A 17,237-nucleotide genomic window follows, 5' to 3' on the forward strand; every position below is an offset into this window, starting at 1 on the left:
GTCCCTTATCCTGATTAATAAATATGTTGAATATGTTGAATTATCCGTGCAATTTTATTTTAAATTCTACTCGTGGATTTAGAAAGATGATACTGCAGAAAAGAATAAAGTGCATAACTTTGGTTAAACAACGAAATTTATATGATACTCGTTCAAAAATAGATTATAGTATACCAGTACGTGTTAGGTTTGCACCCAGTCCATCAGGTTATTTACACCTTGGAGGATTAAGAACCGCATTATTTAATTATTTATTAGCACGTAAAACTGGTGGAAAATTTCTTTTAAGAATAGAAGACACGGATAGTGTATTAAAAGTTTTTTTATTATCTTGTGTCATAAGTTGATTGATGTGTATTTTGATAACAAATGAAGATTTTATAGGCACGATTTGTTCCTGACGCTGTTGATGACTTGGTCTCTGTTTTATCATGGGCAGGTTTATCTTTTGATGAAGGTACGTACACTATTATATAAGACTTTGGCTGATACTCATATTCTTTTATAACTAACCTATTAAAAGGTCCAGGAAAAGACGAATCTCTTGGCCCGTTCTATCAAGTATTTTTTTTTTATTTAAATTGGTTTGATTGAATTTATATGAAATATTTAATCAATTTTTTCTTCACAAAGTCTGAACGAACGAAGATATACAAGGATCATGTGGACAAGTTGATTAATGTAAAGATTTATATATCTAAGAATTAAAACGAATTCATAAAATTCAAGCATGATGAGAATTTTTTAAAAAAATCTTTGGTTAGGATGGAAACGCTTATAGATGTTTTTGTACTTCAGAAAGATTACAACAAATACGAAATATAGCTCAAAAGTCTGGAAAAGGTGTTGCTTATGATAGACATTGTTTATATTTAAGTCAAAAAGAAATTGATCAAAAAGTATCAGAAGGAATTCCTTTTACAGTTCGCCTCAAGGTAATTTCTTGGAGTTTTTTATGGGTCAAAAAAAAGATGCTATTTACAATCACATGCAATGTTTTGATAGACTCCTGAGGGTGTCGTAACTGTAAATGATTTAGTCTACGGAATTGTGGAATTTAATGATAAACATATTGATGATACTATTCTGTTAAAAAGCGATGGATATCCAACGTATCATTTAGCTAATGTAGTAGATGATTATTTGATGAGAATAACTCATGTATTACGTGGAGAGGTGAATTTTTTTTTCATATATGCATAAAAAAATAATTTTTTATTGATTTTTTTATTTAATTAGGAATGGTTATCTTCTACACCAAAGCATATAATACTTTATAAATTATTTGGATGGGATTTACCAAAATTTGCTCATTTACCGTTATTATTAAATCCTGATAAAACCAAATTATCAAAAAGATTAGGAGATGTTAAAATAAAAAATTTTGCCGAAAAAGGTTATTTACCTGAAACTCTTATAAATTTTGTTGCATTATTAGGATGGAGTCCTGATAATTCAAAAAAAGTTATTTTTTCAATGAAAGAATTAATTTCTGAGGTATACTTAATCATTTTATTTTATTTATTTATTTACTTTTCCTTATTTAAATTAATTTTCACAAAAATATATATACATATATATATATATATATAATATTTTAGTTTACATTAGAAGATATTGGACGATCTGGTTCTGTTGTTATGAATGATAAGTTAGATTGGTTAAATAAACAACATTTATTACATAAAACAGAATCTAAAGACGGATTAAAAGAAATTGTAAATTTATTAAAAGCTTCTGTTAAAGAAACATTTGGAGAAAGGTATTATACTATTCAAAATATTCCCTTTTTTTGATGATCAAGAAGTAGTTGATTCATGTGTTGTTATTAGATTGAAATCGACAAAAGATAATTATAGATTAGAGGATGAATATCTTTCAAATGTTATTATGACAATAAAAGTAAGTATGACCTATTCTACAAAATTTCCAGGTTTATTGATTTATAAAATAGGAACCACTCTTTTTTTTGAATTATCATAGGATCGAATTAGGAATATTAAAGAAATACCAAAATTATGTGAATATTTTTTTGTTAATCCGAATTATTCCTCACAAGAATCACGATCACTGAGAAAGATAATTTCCAATGAAATTCTAAAATCGACATCTGATCTGATTTTAAAAAAATTAAGCGATCTTAAAGATGATGAGTCGGAATTTCAAATCGATAATATTAAATCAATCATACAAAATATTATTCTTCAAACTGGTTATAAACAACGGGAAGTTTTGATGTCTTTAAGATATATTATAACCGGAATTAAGGTAAATTTTTATTTATTTGTTTATTTGTGTAAATTATGAATTATATCAATTACTATTGTTATTGTTGTTATGCATATTATTATTAGGTTGGTGCTGGTGTAGCAGAAACAATGAAAACGATTGGAAAAGAAACTTGTTTAAAACGTATTAATAAAGTATTAGAATCACTTGATGATTAAAAATTTTTTTGATCTTAAAAAAAAAAATATAAATAAATAAATAAATAAATAAGTAAATAAATAAATAAATAATGTTTTTTTAACTGATTTATATAATAAATTAATGCAATTAATTGATGATAAATTATGTAAAAAAAAAGCTCGACCCGTGTATAAATGATTGATTTCATAGGTCCAGCCAATCCTTTTATTCTAATCTACATGTCGGTTTATTCCCAGAAAAGAATAATAAATAACCTTACGGGGAAATTTTATTTTGTTTTGACATTCTGACTTAACCAATTCAATCCTTCAAATAACCCCTCCCCAGTAGTTGCGCAAGAAGGATGGACATACCAAGAACGTTCTTTCATGCGATGTAAACCAAGTTTTTCGGTTACCTCTGCAGGAGACATGGCTATAACAAAAGATATTAATAAATGTTTTATATTTATTAATTGGAAAGTAAATAAAAATATACACACCTCCCGGTAAATCTTGTTTGTTGGCGAATACTAATAATAAACAATCTCTCATTTCGCGATCTGAAATAATTTTATGTAACTCTTGACGAGCTTCATCTATTCGATCTTTATCTTGAGAGTCAACCACAAATATAAGTCCCTGAGTACCAGTATAATAATGACGCCATAATGGACGAATTTTATCTTGACCACCAACGTCCTAAATAAAAAGTATAATTTAATGAATAAAGTCTAGATCTGCAAATTATATAATAGTTCATATACTAACCCAAACATTAAATTTAACATTTTTGTATGTCACCGTTTCTACATTAAAACCGACTGTAGGAATTGTTGTTACGGATTGATTAAGTTTTAATTTATATAAAATCGCTTAATAATCACAATTGTTAATTTAATAGTTAATGATAATAAAAATTTTAAAAAGATACGATTATTCGTCAGTCTTGTACTAAAAATATTTTAGGATAGAACGATTAGAAAACCTGAAACAGTTTCAGATTATAACTCTTTTATTAAAAAAGGATACTTGTTTTACCGGCAGCATCCAGACCAAGCATCAAGATGCGCATTTCTTTATTACCAAAGATCTTTGCTAAAGCTTTTGAAACAGTTCCACCCATTGTACTGTTGCAAGGGATTAGATTGGTTTTGATTAAAAAAAAAAGGTTAGGTCTCTTAATTTCCGCGATGACAAATAAAGTCGGAGAAGAGGATTCGAAGAAAAAAAAGATGGAAAATAGCTGGTTATTGCGCGGAAGTTATTTCACTGCCGGTGATATTATACAGTAAAACCACAAGGGAAACACTAGAGAGTAGATTTAAATGATTTAAAGATTTTTTTTATTTTAACCTTTTTGACCTTTACCAGTTTAATTTAGATCGACATGGTACAAGATGAAACGTAAGGCTACACAGAATTTTATTTTAATTCTCAAAATGAATTTCGGATCTGATATGTATATGTTTCTTATAACCGAATTCTATTTATTTACCCTGGTTGGTATTTTTAATTTACATTAATGATTATAAGTGGTTAATCGAGATTGAATGAATATTAAGGCGTAAGTGACGTAGTAAAATAACAGCCCAATTTATCAATTTATGTAAATTTCTGAAATTAAACACAGTTCGAAACTTCGAATACTAGTACAAGAATCATGATCTTTAGCCTTACAAGTTTTTTATCCATTTAATCATCAATTACATATTAATAATATTCATAACGATATCGTTGGTTTTTCATTAACAGTTAACAGTTAATAGAAGGACGACTAGGAAATTATTATTAAGAAGGATATAAATTGTACAACAAAGGAAGAGCTTCTTGTTCTTAGCTAGCCTAATCTTAACTCATGATAAATGGAAAATTTTGTGCACGTGGAATCAATTTTGCATTTCGCTCATAATTTACTTTTAAAAGCCATATTTTTTATGTACGTTTAATCTCCCTCCCCCATATCTACATTGGCAAATAAATATTTGTCATTTACTTCTTAAAACAAGGATTAGAATAGACTAAATTAACCAAATGTTATATTTAACTCTTTGAATTACGATCAAACGAGGTTATGAATTAATTAAAAAAAATTAAAAAGAAAGCGCCCGGAGTGGGGCTCGAACCCACGGCCTTAAGGTTTCGGACCGAAATTGTCGGTTAAAAGCCTCACGCTCTACCGACTGAGCTATCCGGGCTAATTCCTATTTATCTGGACAATTTTATTTATCTTTTTCATATTTGCCAAGCTGAGAAATAGGACTTTAAACGTCACAATGAAACAACCGTACTTTTGTGAAAATATAACATATCGAAAATTTTAATATAATTCATTTTTAATGGCAGGATGTGCATATTGGGAAGATCAAAAAGTTAATAAGTTATGCTATAACTTTAAAATAGAAATAAAATATACCTTTTATTGGTATTAAATAACACAAGTTTTAAAATTTAAATATTAACATTTATAACTGCCAACTTATATTGTTAATTTACAAAATTTTTTTGCAAGCATTCAATTAGAGAGGTCTATTATAAAATCATTATTATTTTTACCTTATGACTAATGTAATCTGATTATATTTTTTATTATGTATAATCTATATATTAAAAAACACTGCAATCACGTGGGCGTTATGTTTAGATTAACCATATAAATAAGTCATTTGAATTGTGTAACCCTACTCCTATTCGTCGCCAATGTTACACAAGACCAAAAAAGGAAATTTTATTTCTGGCGAAAAACTGAAATTTTGGGTTACACGGAATTCCATAAAAGGAAATTGTCGGTTATGCAAATTTCCAAAAAAGGAAATTTTGTCTTCTGTTACTTTCAGAGAAATTAAAAAAATTGTGTTGCTCAAATTTCCAAAAAAGGATATTCTTTGCAGATCTTTTAATTCTGGCCGGAATTACATATTAACTGTTGTTGTAGACAACAGGTGAACACTAGTATATTATTAAATTAATATAATTTTTAATTTTTATTAATTTAATAGTATATACCAATACTTTGATAGAATTTATTTATTTATTTTTTTTAAAAAAAATTAATTTATCTATTTTTATAGTAAAATAAAAAAGTTTAATTTGTAAAATATGCTATATTATAATAAAATAATTTATATATTAAAGTTTATAATTTTATGGTTTATTACATTAAAAAATAAAGTTTTTATAATAAATTTATAGCAAATAGTATTTTTTATTTTTGTAAATCATCTGATGTAATAAATAAATAATCTATTACTATATAATATAAAATATAAAGAAAATCTACATATAATATCTATTGGCCATTTATCCTATTATTAATAACCAATTAAATGTAATTTATTAGTAAAATATTTATTTATTTATATTGCTTAATACTTAGTATAAGTAATAAGCTATATAGTTTTAAATACTAAATATTTAAGAATTTATAGTATTTTTATTTAAAAAATTGTATAATTAGTATCAAATTTATGTATTTTATAATATTTTAATTTGATAATAAATAAATTGATTTTTGGATAAATAAAAATAAATTCTTTTATTAATAATAAAAATAGATTTTAATAAATAAATTTAATAAACTAATTAAAATTATAATTATTAAAAAAAAGTTATCTTAAAAAACCAAAAAAATTTATATAAGTTTTTAGTTTTTATATAGAAAAATATAAATTAAAATAGTATGTATAATACATTATAAAAAAACTAAAATAATCAATTAATAATTATGCTATTTAAATCTAAAATTACCAATTTTAAATTTTAAATTTCAAATTATATTAAATTTTAGCAATATATATTATATTATTTTATAATGATTATTTTAAATTATGTGAAATTTTTTTATTTAAAAATTGCAACCTGTTTTTTTATTAATAAATTTACAATATTATATCATTATATAAGTATTATATATATTTAAATCAATATCACAATTTTCAGAATTAAAATTTATTTTTTATATTATAAATTTATAATTTATTTTATATTTATTTTTATATTAATTTTAGAAAATTTCTTAATTTACACTGGATATTTATATATACATTATATGATTTTATTAAAAAGGTATGTAATAAAAAATTTTTTATTACACATATTTTAATTATTAATGGAAAGTTGGTTATTTAAATAATATTTAAAATTAAAATTTTTAAATAGTGATCGCATCTATAAAAATTAATAAAAAAAAAAAAAAAAAAAATTTTAAATAGTAATATATGGTGTAATATATTTATAACTATAAAAGATATCAAAACTGTAGTCTTAATATTCAAATTATTATGCATTTAAAAAGTATTTATACTTAAAATATATTTAAATATACTTAAATATACTTTAAAAAAAAAAATTGCATTATACTTATAATATAATATACTTAAAATTTTTCCAAATACTTAAAATATCATTACTTAAATAAATATTTGGGAAATTTAAGTATATAATATTCTTAAAGACAAACATATTTAAGTATTTGGAAAAATTTTAAATACATTATAAGTATATTTTAAGTATGATCCAAATTGGATCTATTTTAAGTGAACTAGTTGATGATCAGAATGTTGATCATCAAAGTAAGCCATGTGTAAGTGAGATTTCGATATTGTGCGGTAATTTACAATAGAGCTGTAAAAATAGAAAAACATATCATTTATCAATAATACTTTAGAACAATAACATGTAACAAAATATACTTGCACAAAGTTTACTATAATGGGAAAGCTTTAAACATTATTATTTTTAAACTTTGGCTTCAACACCATAGAGTTATGATATGAATTACCATTTACGGTATAGGTAAATTAAGTTTCATTACAGTATTACGGATAATAGTATAAGCTCCGTATTGCCAATTCCGATAATGATTAATATTAGATAATGATTATGAAAGAATGAATGATTGCTCTTTCCAAAAGTAATCATCCCCAGAAACAATGTTGAACTTAGAGCGCGTCAAAAGACGACGACAGTTGTCCTATTGTTACGGCGGAAGTGTTATCAATGCCGACCAAATTTTATGATAATGCTAAATTTAAAATTGGAATATTTTTTTTCGGTCATTTGAATCCTTCAAAATGTTAATTTCTAATATTCAACTAACTACATTGCATACATCCAAAGAAAAATATTTTTTTTTTATTGAATTATTTTCATGTGATAAAATAAATTTATGAATATTATTAAATGAATTATATGTGTTGTACAGATGAATTGTATGGCCACCGAATTGGAATTATAATATTAGATATTAATTGCTAAATCCGGGTTTATTATGAAAAACCAATTTTGAATAGTGTTAAATGAAATTTTGTGCAAATTAATCCTCTAAATGATTTGTCCTTGAAAATAAGAAAGTTCATTGTTGATTCGTTTCTTTAATTTTTCCTTCGAGGATAATCGTTGCCCCATTTTCCGATAAGACGATAAGAGATTAACAAATTCTATCAAAACCGGCATTATCCGGTTTATCCGGTAATACTTTTTTTATCAAGCCGCATTTCATTGAACTTCCAATAGTCAGCCACTTATTTATTTAGCGATTGTAATAATCGGTTCAAAGAAATTATTTTTGTGTTACATTAATTCAATATTTAAATCTGTATTTTAGGTTTTTTTTTTAAAAAAAAATTTCTCATTATTTAAAAAAAAATTTAAATTATAAGAAAAAGGAAAAAATTATGGAAGCTATTGTAAAACAGTGTAAGAAAGCTTGTCCTTTCTTACATAATTCTACTACTGCCTCTCTTCGTAAACTTTCTCGCATGCCAGCTCACGCTGGTTTTACTTCTGAAGCTGGTAATGTGCGAGCTAATGCTTTGACTATCATGGCACAAAAATGTCCGGTTATGGGCAAAGCTATGGCAGTTCAAAGTAAAAATTATTTACATACTTCGGCTAGATTGGCAAAACAACCTACTCTTCCTTTGAGACAAGCTTCTTTGGTTAATAATGAAAATGAAGCTTGCGTTGCTGCAGCGGCTATGTTAAACCAATTTCCTACGATTCACTCAACACACGCTAAACCATTTGACTATGAGGCCCTTTATAATTCTGAATTAGAAAAAAAGCATCAAGATAAAAGCTATAGATACTTTAATAATATTAATCGTCTCGCTAAACAATTTCCAAGAGCTCATACTGCTAATCTACAAGAAGAAGTTACTGTCTGGTGTAGTAATGATTATCTTGGAATGGGAAGAAATCCTTTGGTTATTGATAATATGCAGTAAGTTCATCTTTTTACTTATCAAAATTTAACTTTATTAAAATTTAAATTAACTTTATATATATTTATTAAATATTTAGAAAAACTTTGAACAAGTATGGGGCAGGTGCTGGTGGTACCCGTAATATTGCTGGTAACTGTAATTTACATTTACAGCTTGAAGCTGAATTGGCAGATCTTCATCATAAACCTGCAGCACTCGTTTTCTCCTCGTGTTATGTTGCTAATGATGCAACATTAAGCACATTAGCATCAAAATTACCAGGATGTGTGATTTTTTCGGATTCGTCAAATCACGCTTCGATGATTCAAGGAATCAAACATTCGGGAGCTAAAAAAATGATCTTTAAACATAATGATTTACAAGATCTTGAAACAAAATTGCAATTAGTTGATATTCATACACCAAAAATCATTGCATTTGAGAGTGTTTATTCTATGTCAGGATCAGTTGGTCATATTGAAAAAATTTGTGATCTCGCCAAGAAATATGGTGCAATTACATTTTTAGATGAAGTTCACGCTGTTGGTATGTACGGACCTCGCGGCGGTGGTGTAGCTGAACATTTAGATTTTGATTTAAATGCTCGTTACCCCCATGCAAATAATGGAAGTATCGTTGATAAAGTTGATATTATCTCCGGTACTCTTGGCAAAGCTTTCGGAGTTGTGGGAGGCTACGTAGCTGCTTCATCTGCTTTAATTGATATGATTAGATCTTACGCTCCTGGGTTTATCTTTACTACCTCTCTTCCACCTGCCATTGTAGCTGGAGCTAAAGCCTCTATTCAATATTTGAAAGAATCTTCAAAAGAACGTGAAATGCAACAAATTAATACTCGTTTACTTAAAAATCGTCTAGCTCAATTAGATATCCCTGTAGTACCAAATCCTTCTCACATTGTACCTGTACTTGTTGGTGAAGCGGAAACTTGCAAAATTGCTTCTGATCAATTATTACGTGAACATGGTATTTATGTCCAATCAATTAATTACCCTACTGTAGCTAAAGGAGAAGAAAGATTGAGAATTACTCCTACTCCTGGTCATAATGAAAAAATGGCTGATTATCTGGTTAATGCTCTAGAAACAATATGGAGAAAAAATGGTTTTAAGAGAGTTAATGATTGGAAAAATTTAGGCGGAAGAGCTGGAGTTGGTACTAACGCTCCAAATCCTAAACCTATTTGGACTGATAGCCAATTGAGACTTTTATCTGGTTACGGAGCCACCGAAATCAGACCTCCCAATGTCCATTCAACTGCAGAAAATAATCCTCGGGCTATTGGAATTGCTACATACTAAAGCTGTGTAGCAAAAACTGCAAAAGTTGTATTTAAAGTATATTTATTCTCAAAAATTAGTTATCTAAATTTATTATTAATATGTTATGTTGATATTAACATGTTATATTTAATGTATTGTTATTATTTAAATAAATCAAATAAACTTTTGGGAATTATCATAAATTTTGTTTCTAATTGTCACTTAATAACTAACCCAATTTATATTAATGTTTACGCTGATCCTTATTATATCTGAAACAAATTAAAAAAATTTGCATAAATAATGATTGACTGATTAAATGTTAGAACGTGGCAACACGTCAATTACTGGATTGTCAAATGAATTTCTTATTATGGCCGTTTAATTTATGTTTGAAAATATGTTGTGCTCAATAAAAATTTATTTTATTCACAGTATAACCAAAAAAGCAAGATTTTTATTTAACGATGACACTAATTTAGTTTAAGTAATTTATATTAGTAATTCCTAATAGCATAACTAATTTAGTTAATTTTCCCTTGGCGTTTTTAATTTAGATAAAATATTACACTAATCTAAAACATCTATTCTAAATTTGATAAATTTATTCGCATTTTTTTATGCAGAAAATAGTTATCTTTATAAGGGAAACAGTATATATTCCATTACCCAATTATTACATATCTGACTTGACCACCTCCCCGAATTTCTTTAATTTTGCCACAATGTCTCAAAATAGATATTATAGCACGACCATTTGCATCCATCTTAAAATTGATTTTTTGATTTGTTGTTTTAAGATCATTCTCGGTAATAAAGTCTTTACCTTAATTACAAGGTGCAATCATTTTTTTTATTAAGAATTACGAGTTAAATTGCCATTTAATGATAAATTAGTAAAATACCTCTTGTTTCTTCATTATCGGCTTCTATATATTCCTAAAAATCATCATCAATTAATGTATATCTAATTTATTTTAAATAATCAGGTTTTTATCTTACCCAATATTTTTGTTTCATAATATGGCTTAGAGAACTCTGCTGAGATTTGAGAATAGTATATTTTTCCCGAACGACTTTATTAAAATCGTCAATAGCCTCATTTACTTTATCACGTGATATACGATTATTATGAATATATCTAATAAGATGGCAATTAAAAAAAAATTAAGGGAAAAATCTTATTTATAATATTAATTAAAACATACTTTGGTACACGTTCAAACTCCGTTACAGTGACATATGATAAACCTAAAGCTATAAAAGTATCATTTGTTGGTTTCTGAGGTACATAAAATGGATTCTCTTCGATGTACGATAAATCAATTTCCTGTAATGTATCTTGTTCTTGTAATTTGCTATTCCTACATAAAACAATTATTAATACTAAAAAAATTGCGCGTAAATTGTTCATGCATATTTACGATGGATAAACGTTTGTCCGATCAAATGTCGGATATTCGTTATTTCCTGGTAAATGCTTTGGTAAATGTTGACTTATCCATTCCAGATGATCATGCTGTGACTGTAATTTAGCTCTAATTTCCTTTAAAAAAAACAGAGTACAAATTAATTAGAAAAATTATAAAAAAAAATACCGAAACTTCTTATGAAAATATACATCGGTTCTCTCTATAGCAGCCTTTTCTTCTCCTAAAAACTTTAACATTTGAGAAACGCGAGTTTCAATCTCGCTAAGTGAGTCACGTAATTCGCGAAGCAACTCGTCCGTTTCTTCACAAGTGCCTATGAAGGTGTTCTGTTATGCTGTAACAATGTAAAAATAAGGCTAAATAAAATTCATTTATTACCTTCTGTCCTGAAAAGCATACAATTCTTAAGTTCACGTATGCGGTCATTAAATTCTTTCATCATAGTTTCCATTGTTATTTTTAAATTTATTCGTAAAAGAAAAACGCGCAATACAGTACTCCTAAATACGATGCATAAAATCACGTGACAAATCAATTTCGCTCTCAAGAAGGCTTGTGGCGCAGCCAACCGATTGTGGTGCAACAAAAATCATAAAAAGAAAATGATTTTCTAATAATAAATTGCCATTAAAAGTTACTAGCTAGGTGTAATTTTTGTTGCTTTGAAAGTTTACTTAGAGCGACAAAGGCGGTTTTAAATATCGTTATTGACTTATTTGACAAAAATTTTTATTTCGCCGATCTATTTTTGGAAATGATTGGCAAAGCCTAAAATACATCATCTATATGTAAAGTCAAAATCGACATTCAATACCTTCTTCCGAATCCTAAGTAAACTTGTGGGGCAGATGAAAATACACCTCCATTATAAATTTAAAAGCTTTTATGCTAAAGAAAAAAACCTTAATGACCTTTTTTTTGAAAATTGCCGCGCCACGAACCTGCCACACAAAGGGTGCGTAAATTGATGAGACTGATGAGTCTGATCATTTTTTATTAGTCATTTCTTTTTTCAATAAACCTGTGAAACTTTTTTTTACGCAAAAAAACCATAATAAGTATGTCTACTATTGATACCATTGATATCCATGACGAGGTTAATCGCCTATCTGATATCGACGATGTTGAGAGACTCACCGCGAAAGAAGTAATTGATTTATTTGCATATTTCGTCAATAACGACAAATTACCTGAAGTGGTAAAAGGGCTTATTAAATGCAAAAATGATAAATATAAGCTTATGTTCTTGAGAAAAATGTTGACTTCTGGTATGTCTCAAAATAGAAAATGTGTTTTGAATTTGCCAATAATACCGAACACTTACTTATTCTTGTGCTTTTCTTTCCTGCTTCTTATCGTCAAACCCGCCCAAAAAAACACATTCGCGTTAATCGTAGAGCAACCAGATGCTGGTAAGCGATCGTAATAAATTTGGTCAACGCGACGCGAGTGAATCAACGTGTTTGATAGTTCATTTTAGTCTGCGCCGGGCTATATTAATAGTCCTAACCAATAATGTCTGTGAATAGGGCAAAGTTTTCCTACTTTAGATTCTTTGAAGGGAGTAATGGAAAACATAGTCGATCTTAAAGTAAGCAGTCTTGATTTTAAAATGGAACAGCGTTTTGAATGCATTATGCTTTGAAATCATCGTTCTATTCACTAGGTATGTTATTTATCTGATCCATCAATATTTTTGAAATGTCATTAAAAATTTGTGTTTAGGTACTTTTGTAACGGGAACTGAAAAAGGTGCATTTGTGAAGGAAAAAGGAATACATACTGAATTTCCACTTGATTTACTGCGGGTGGCAAAAGGAGTAGACGCGGAAGGTTTACAAATCCGCCTAACAAAGACGGAAATTTTTATCCAGATGAAAATGCAGTTCAACAATATTTTATGAGCGAATGCAAAGAACTAGAAAAATTTGCAAATGTACAAAATAGGCTTACTGTTGTTGAATGTTGATACGCATTCTTCACCGACATTAGGGCTTATTCATTCCGATTGGTTCACGTATAAATATGTTAAATGCTGTTGCCGTTGGTGAAATAAAGAAGCGAGTCGGTAATGATTTTCCCAATGCAAATATTGGACAAGCAATATCGTTTGGCTCCAACTTCAGCTACGTCGGAAATTTGTATATGTTGTGTTAACAGACTCTATTGTAATTAATATCTAAACTTGAATTTGCTTATTATTAACTTTCATGTACTATATGTAAATCTTATGTTATAAATTTACTTAATTGCTTTGATATAATTAGAATATAATAAATCTTCACAAATAACATTGGTTTATTCTCGAACTAAAAAATATAAATTACGCATCATAGATTTCGATCTCCTGAAATGCGCAGAATAAAATATAGGGAAAATTCTTGCCGAATGAATAAGGCTGTGCGAATATATATTTACATTATTTTTTTCTAAGATTCGATTTGCGTGTCATATCTCCGGGCATGCTATTATCATATCAATAAACAATATTCGGGTATGGATATTTTTTCCGGCAATTCTTATTTCGCATATGGGATTTGGGATATCTATGCTAAATCCCAAGATTACGGAATGACGAAATGCAGTGCGTAATTGCTGGTGAAAATCCAGGGAATGATTTCTCCTGCGAAATTTATAAGTGATAAAAAAAACCGTCTTTAGCTTTAGCCAGCAAGATAGATATTTTTTTTTCCGGTCACGAGAGTGATAAGTGGGCAGGAATTTCAGCTTTATCCGACGTGATTTGTCCTATCTTCACCACCTATACGGATGGAAGGGATCGTTACCCAAGTTAAGCCAAAATTTATTAATAGTTTATTATTAATCTTAAATCTCTCTATTAAGTGTTGCCCAAAATAAAAATTAAAACCTATATAATTATTTACAACAATAAAATTACCTAATTACAATTATTATTATAAAATTAATTATTGTATGAATTTCATATTAAACATCTTTATTGTCAACTATATTATTATTTCTTCTTTTTCTAATTCTTTATCATTTTGTTTTATATTTATTTCATCTACCTTTTCAATATAATCAATGTTTTATCATCAGGTAAACATTTTATATATAAATATCTCTTAAAATATATATATTATTACCCATTATAATAATAATCTAAAAATGAATTATAAGATTATTATCCATTTTATACAATAACAATCTGGCCATTACCCAATTTAACTAAAAACTTTATAATAAATTACCTGACTTAATTATGAAGTTTCTGGGATCCTAATTGAAAATACAGCAACTCAATGGGCTAAAGTTATTTTTAAGATGCATTTATGCCTCCACTAAGCTTCCATCCTATCTCTTCTAATGCATCCACTAAACCACTTATATATTTAATCTGCAAATATATTGTGCATTACAATTGCATTAAAAATTTATACAAGTTGTGTTCTATATACCCATTAGCTAAAGATTTAAAACTGTTTTCAGTATAACAAGCTTCAAGAACTACTCAGAAAAAACACACTAGTAACTTACCAGAATTTACTGAAAAATCTTCATTTAAAAAGCAGAAAACCTCAAATAATAATGGAAAATCACCTACTACTCTAAAGAAACTTATTAAAGAATTAACAATTGTATTAAGTATCACTGATACGTAACCCTAAATTGTATAATGCAATTATTATGACTGAAGACCAATTAGCAGCAATCACCTATAACTCTATGTATAAATTCAAATCAAGAACAGAATAATACTTAATATTTAATGTATAAGTTTAATTATACTAAGAGGCATGCCAGAAATTACATGATTTAGTGGGTGGTGAGGTCAGATCCTGCAATCAGGTATCACAATATACCTTTTATGGTAATAATATATCTTTTATAGTAAATAATATATAATTTGTTTATTAAAAAGCTTTTTTGCAATTATTTCACCATCTAAAAGTCCAATTTTAATGAATTTTTTTTTTGTTTTATAAAGTATAAAGAGAGCTACAAAATAAAAAAAAAGTTTATGCAAATTGAATTAATGGATAGTAAAATAATTGTATTCTAATATATATGTAATATATAGTAATTTATTTATTAAGAAGTTTTTTTGCAATTAATTTACTATCTAGCAGTTCAATTTTAATGAATTTTTTTTTGTTTTGTAAAGCATAAAGAGGTCTACAAAACAAAAAAAAGTTTATGCAAATTGGAGTATTGGATAGTGAAATAATTGTATTATAATATATATATAATATATAGTAATTTATTTATTAATATACTTTTTTGATAAAGGAAACAGCAATATGTGTTAAGCCATCTCAAATAATTCAAGATTTCATAATTAGCATGCCCCAAGCTTCATATCTTTATATGCCAAACAAGAGAGTATTGCGCAAACAAATTTCACGTATTAGAACTGAAAATATGACTCCACAACCACAATCATTACAAAATGTTGATGTTCTCACTAACCTACATGTAACTATTAGTGAAGAACCATTTTTAATAAAAGAACTAACATTCAATGAAGAAAATATTTTATGATTTTTTGCACAGTATCTAATTTGCAACATTTACAAAAAGCAAATTTCTGGATTATGGATGGCGACTTTTGAGATACTGTTTGGTCGAAAATCAATATATCGGGTAGCAGATATGTATCAGATATGTACCCGATATGTGTAGTATTAATGCAGAAAATCGGGTACCCGATATGTGTAAGATATATGTAAATATATATATCATATACATATCAGGTACCGATATGTATATGATATGTAAATGATATGTAGACGATATATATATTTACACATATCTTACACATATCGGGTACCCAATTTTCTGCATTAATACTACACATATTGGGTACATATCTGATACATATCTGCTACCCGATATATTGGTTTTTGACCAGTGACAGTGCCTACATTATTCCAACAAATGTATACTATTTATGCTGCTTGTCAGTTAGAATAATTCACGTTGCTTTCTAGCGTATTTTCTAATGACAAGCAAATCAAAAGAAAGCTATAAGTGTTATTTCAAGAATTAGTTGATTTTGGCGAGAAAAACAATCAAATTTTATCCCCACCTCTAATAATTAGTGATTTTAAACAAGCAGCAATTAATGCTGCACAAATGGAATTTTCAGACACTACTTACAAAGGATGCTTTTTCCATTTGTGTCAAAATTTTTTGAGAAAGATTTAAGCTTTGAGGTTAACTGTTAAATATAGTGAATCTGAAGACTTTAGTATTAAATTACACCATATTACGGCTCTTGCTTTTCTGCCATCCTCTGAGATTTCAAATGCATTTGATCAAGTTAAATCTTTAATACCTCCAAATGTAATAGAACTTGTCCAATACTTTGAAAATAATTATGTCTATGACAAAGTAATTAGACGCTGTTAACATAGACATAATCAATTTGTAATTCAGAACTCACCATAATTTCCACCAGTACTCTGGTCTGTATATAAGCTTATTGAAAGTGATTACCTATGAACAGAACCCCGCTTATTTCTAATAGAAGTCACCATAAAATTTTTAAGATTTATATGTAAATTTACCTTACTTCAAATTTTCCTTTTACTAAGTAATTTTACCACCTTTCCAGTTACATTTTTAAATCACATATATTTTTACCTTACAAATTCAGTAACATTTATAATTATAGATTATATAAAACATAATTTATTTTATACATTTAATACTTTTTATTTCTTTTAAAATTGGCCTAATTTTTAGATATAATTATTTTAAAAAAATGTAAAAAAGTTCCTATTTAAAATAAGTTCAAAATTAATCAATAGTTACAGATATATATATTATTTTTTGACAAAAAAAAAAAAATAAAAAAATAACTTAATTTATCCCATTTACTACCCCAACCATCTACCTTTTTCGATTTTTACTTTATTTTATAATTTTTTATATTATACAGAT

General features: G+C 27.2%; 6 protein-coding genes across 8 annotated transcripts; 4 read left to right on the forward strand and 2 right to left on the reverse strand.

The window, feature by feature from the left end:
• Window positions 1-86: 86 nt before the first annotated feature.
• Window positions 87-2,447, forward strand: OCT59_018456 (uncharacterized protein; the record flags this gene model as incomplete). The annotated part of the gene is made up of 11 exons (XM_066148780.1): window positions 87-308; window positions 385-457; window positions 524-561; window positions 634-681; window positions 765-935; window positions 1,006-1,176; window positions 1,240-1,497; window positions 1,602-1,762; window positions 1,833-1,902; window positions 1,984-2,268; window positions 2,355-2,447. The coding sequence occupies 11 exons, from the start codon at window positions 87-89 to the stop codon at window positions 2,445-2,447; spliced, it is 1,590 nt and encodes a 529-aa protein (XP_066004674.1).
• OCT59_018457 (ADP-ribosylation factor Arf Arf6) lies at window positions 1,709-3,743 on the reverse strand. The gene is made up of 4 exons (XM_025314829.2): window positions 3,441-3,743; window positions 3,180-3,283; window positions 2,912-3,110; window positions 1,709-2,844 (listed from the first exon to the last, which is right to left on the reverse strand). The coding sequence occupies exons 1-4, from the start codon at window positions 3,532-3,534 to the stop codon at window positions 2,699-2,701; spliced, it is 543 nt and encodes a 180-aa protein (XP_025184350.1). The 5' UTR covers window positions 3,535-3,743; the 3' UTR covers window positions 1,709-2,698.
• A 4,283-nt stretch (window positions 3,744-8,026) lies between these two features.
• OCT59_018458 (uncharacterized protein) lies at window positions 8,027-10,117 on the forward strand. The gene is made up of 2 exons (XM_025331076.2): window positions 8,027-8,631; window positions 8,712-10,117. The coding sequence occupies exons 1-2, from the start codon at window positions 8,084-8,086 to the stop codon at window positions 9,934-9,936; spliced, it is 1,773 nt and encodes a 590-aa protein (XP_025184349.1). The 5' UTR covers window positions 8,027-8,083; the 3' UTR covers window positions 9,937-10,117.
• Window positions 10,118-10,481: 364 nt separating this feature from the next.
• OCT59_018459 (uncharacterized protein) lies at window positions 10,482-11,801 on the reverse strand. Of its 3 annotated transcripts, XM_066148781.1 has the most exons (7): window positions 11,709-11,801; window positions 11,519-11,643; window positions 11,322-11,443; window positions 11,106-11,261; window positions 10,900-11,038; window positions 10,803-10,836; window positions 10,482-10,723 (listed from the first exon to the last, which is right to left on the reverse strand). In XM_066148781.1, the coding sequence occupies exons 1-7, from the start codon at window positions 11,779-11,781 to the stop codon at window positions 10,563-10,565; spliced, it is 810 nt and encodes a 269-aa protein (XP_066004675.1). In that variant the 5' UTR covers window positions 11,782-11,801; the 3' UTR covers window positions 10,482-10,562. The 3 variants fall into 3 exon arrangements, with proteins under 3 accessions (XP_066004675.1, XP_066004676.1, XP_025184348.1); XM_066148782.1 differs by having other exon boundaries at window positions 10,482-10,836; XM_025314828.2 differs by having other exon boundaries at window positions 11,519-11,801.
• Window positions 11,802-12,390: 589 nt separating this feature from the next.
• OCT59_018460 (uncharacterized protein) lies at window positions 12,391-12,756 on the forward strand (the record flags this gene model as incomplete). The annotated part of the gene is made up of 2 exons (XM_066148783.1): window positions 12,391-12,598; window positions 12,728-12,756. The coding sequence occupies 2 exons, from the start codon at window positions 12,391-12,393 to the stop codon at window positions 12,754-12,756; spliced, it is 237 nt and encodes a 78-aa protein (XP_066004677.1).
• Window positions 12,757-12,959: 203 nt separating this feature from the next.
• On the forward strand, window positions 12,960-13,234 carry OCT59_018461 (uncharacterized protein; the record flags this gene model as incomplete). Its single annotated transcript, XM_025314827.2, has 2 exons — window positions 12,960-12,996; window positions 13,056-13,234. 2 exons carry the CDS (start codon window positions 12,960-12,962, stop codon window positions 13,232-13,234), a joined length of 216 nt encoding a protein of 71 aa, XP_025184347.1.
• Window positions 13,235-17,237: the final 4,003 nt, after the last annotated feature.

Source organism: Rhizophagus irregularis, chromosome 27 (assembly GCF_026210795.1).
Source record: "Rhizophagus irregularis chromosome 27, complete sequence".
In the NCBI taxonomy this organism is placed as follows: Eukaryota; Fungi; Glomeromycota; class Glomeromycetes; order Glomerales; family Glomeraceae; genus Rhizophagus; species Rhizophagus irregularis.

Bases quoted from the DNA above. Each gene is read 5' to 3' on its own strand.
- OCT59_018457 (XM_025314829.2), bottom strand. From the start codon at position 3,534: ATGGGTGGAACTGTTTCAAAAGCTTTAGCAAAGATCTTTGGTAATAAA. The intron at 3,284-3,440 runs GTATCCTTTTTT...GTGATTATTAAG, and splicing joins GGATGCTGCCGGTAAAACAA to CGATTTTATATAAATTAAAA. The intron at 3,111-3,179 runs GTTAGTATATGA...CTTTTTATTTAG, and splicing joins ATGTTAAATTTAATGTTTGG to GACGTTGGTGGTCAAGATAA.
- OCT59_018458 (XM_025331076.2), top strand. From the start codon at position 8,084: ATGGAAGCTATTGTAAAACAGTGTAAGAAAGCTTGTCCTTTCTTACAT. The intron at 8,632-8,711 runs GTAAGTTCATCT...TTAAATATTTAG, and splicing joins TTGGTTATTGATAATATGCA to AAAAACTTTGAACAAGTATG.
- OCT59_018459 (XM_066148781.1), bottom strand. From the start codon at position 11,781: ATGGAAACTATGATGAAAGAATTTAATGACCGCATACGTGAACTTAAG. The intron at 11,444-11,518 runs GTATATTTTCAT...TTTTTTTTAAAG, and splicing joins CTGCTATAGAGAGAACCGAT to GAAATTAGAGCTAAATTACA. The intron at 10,837-10,899 runs GTAAGATAAAAA...GATGATTTTTAG, and splicing joins TTATGAAACAAAAATATTGG to GAATATATAGAAGCCGATAA.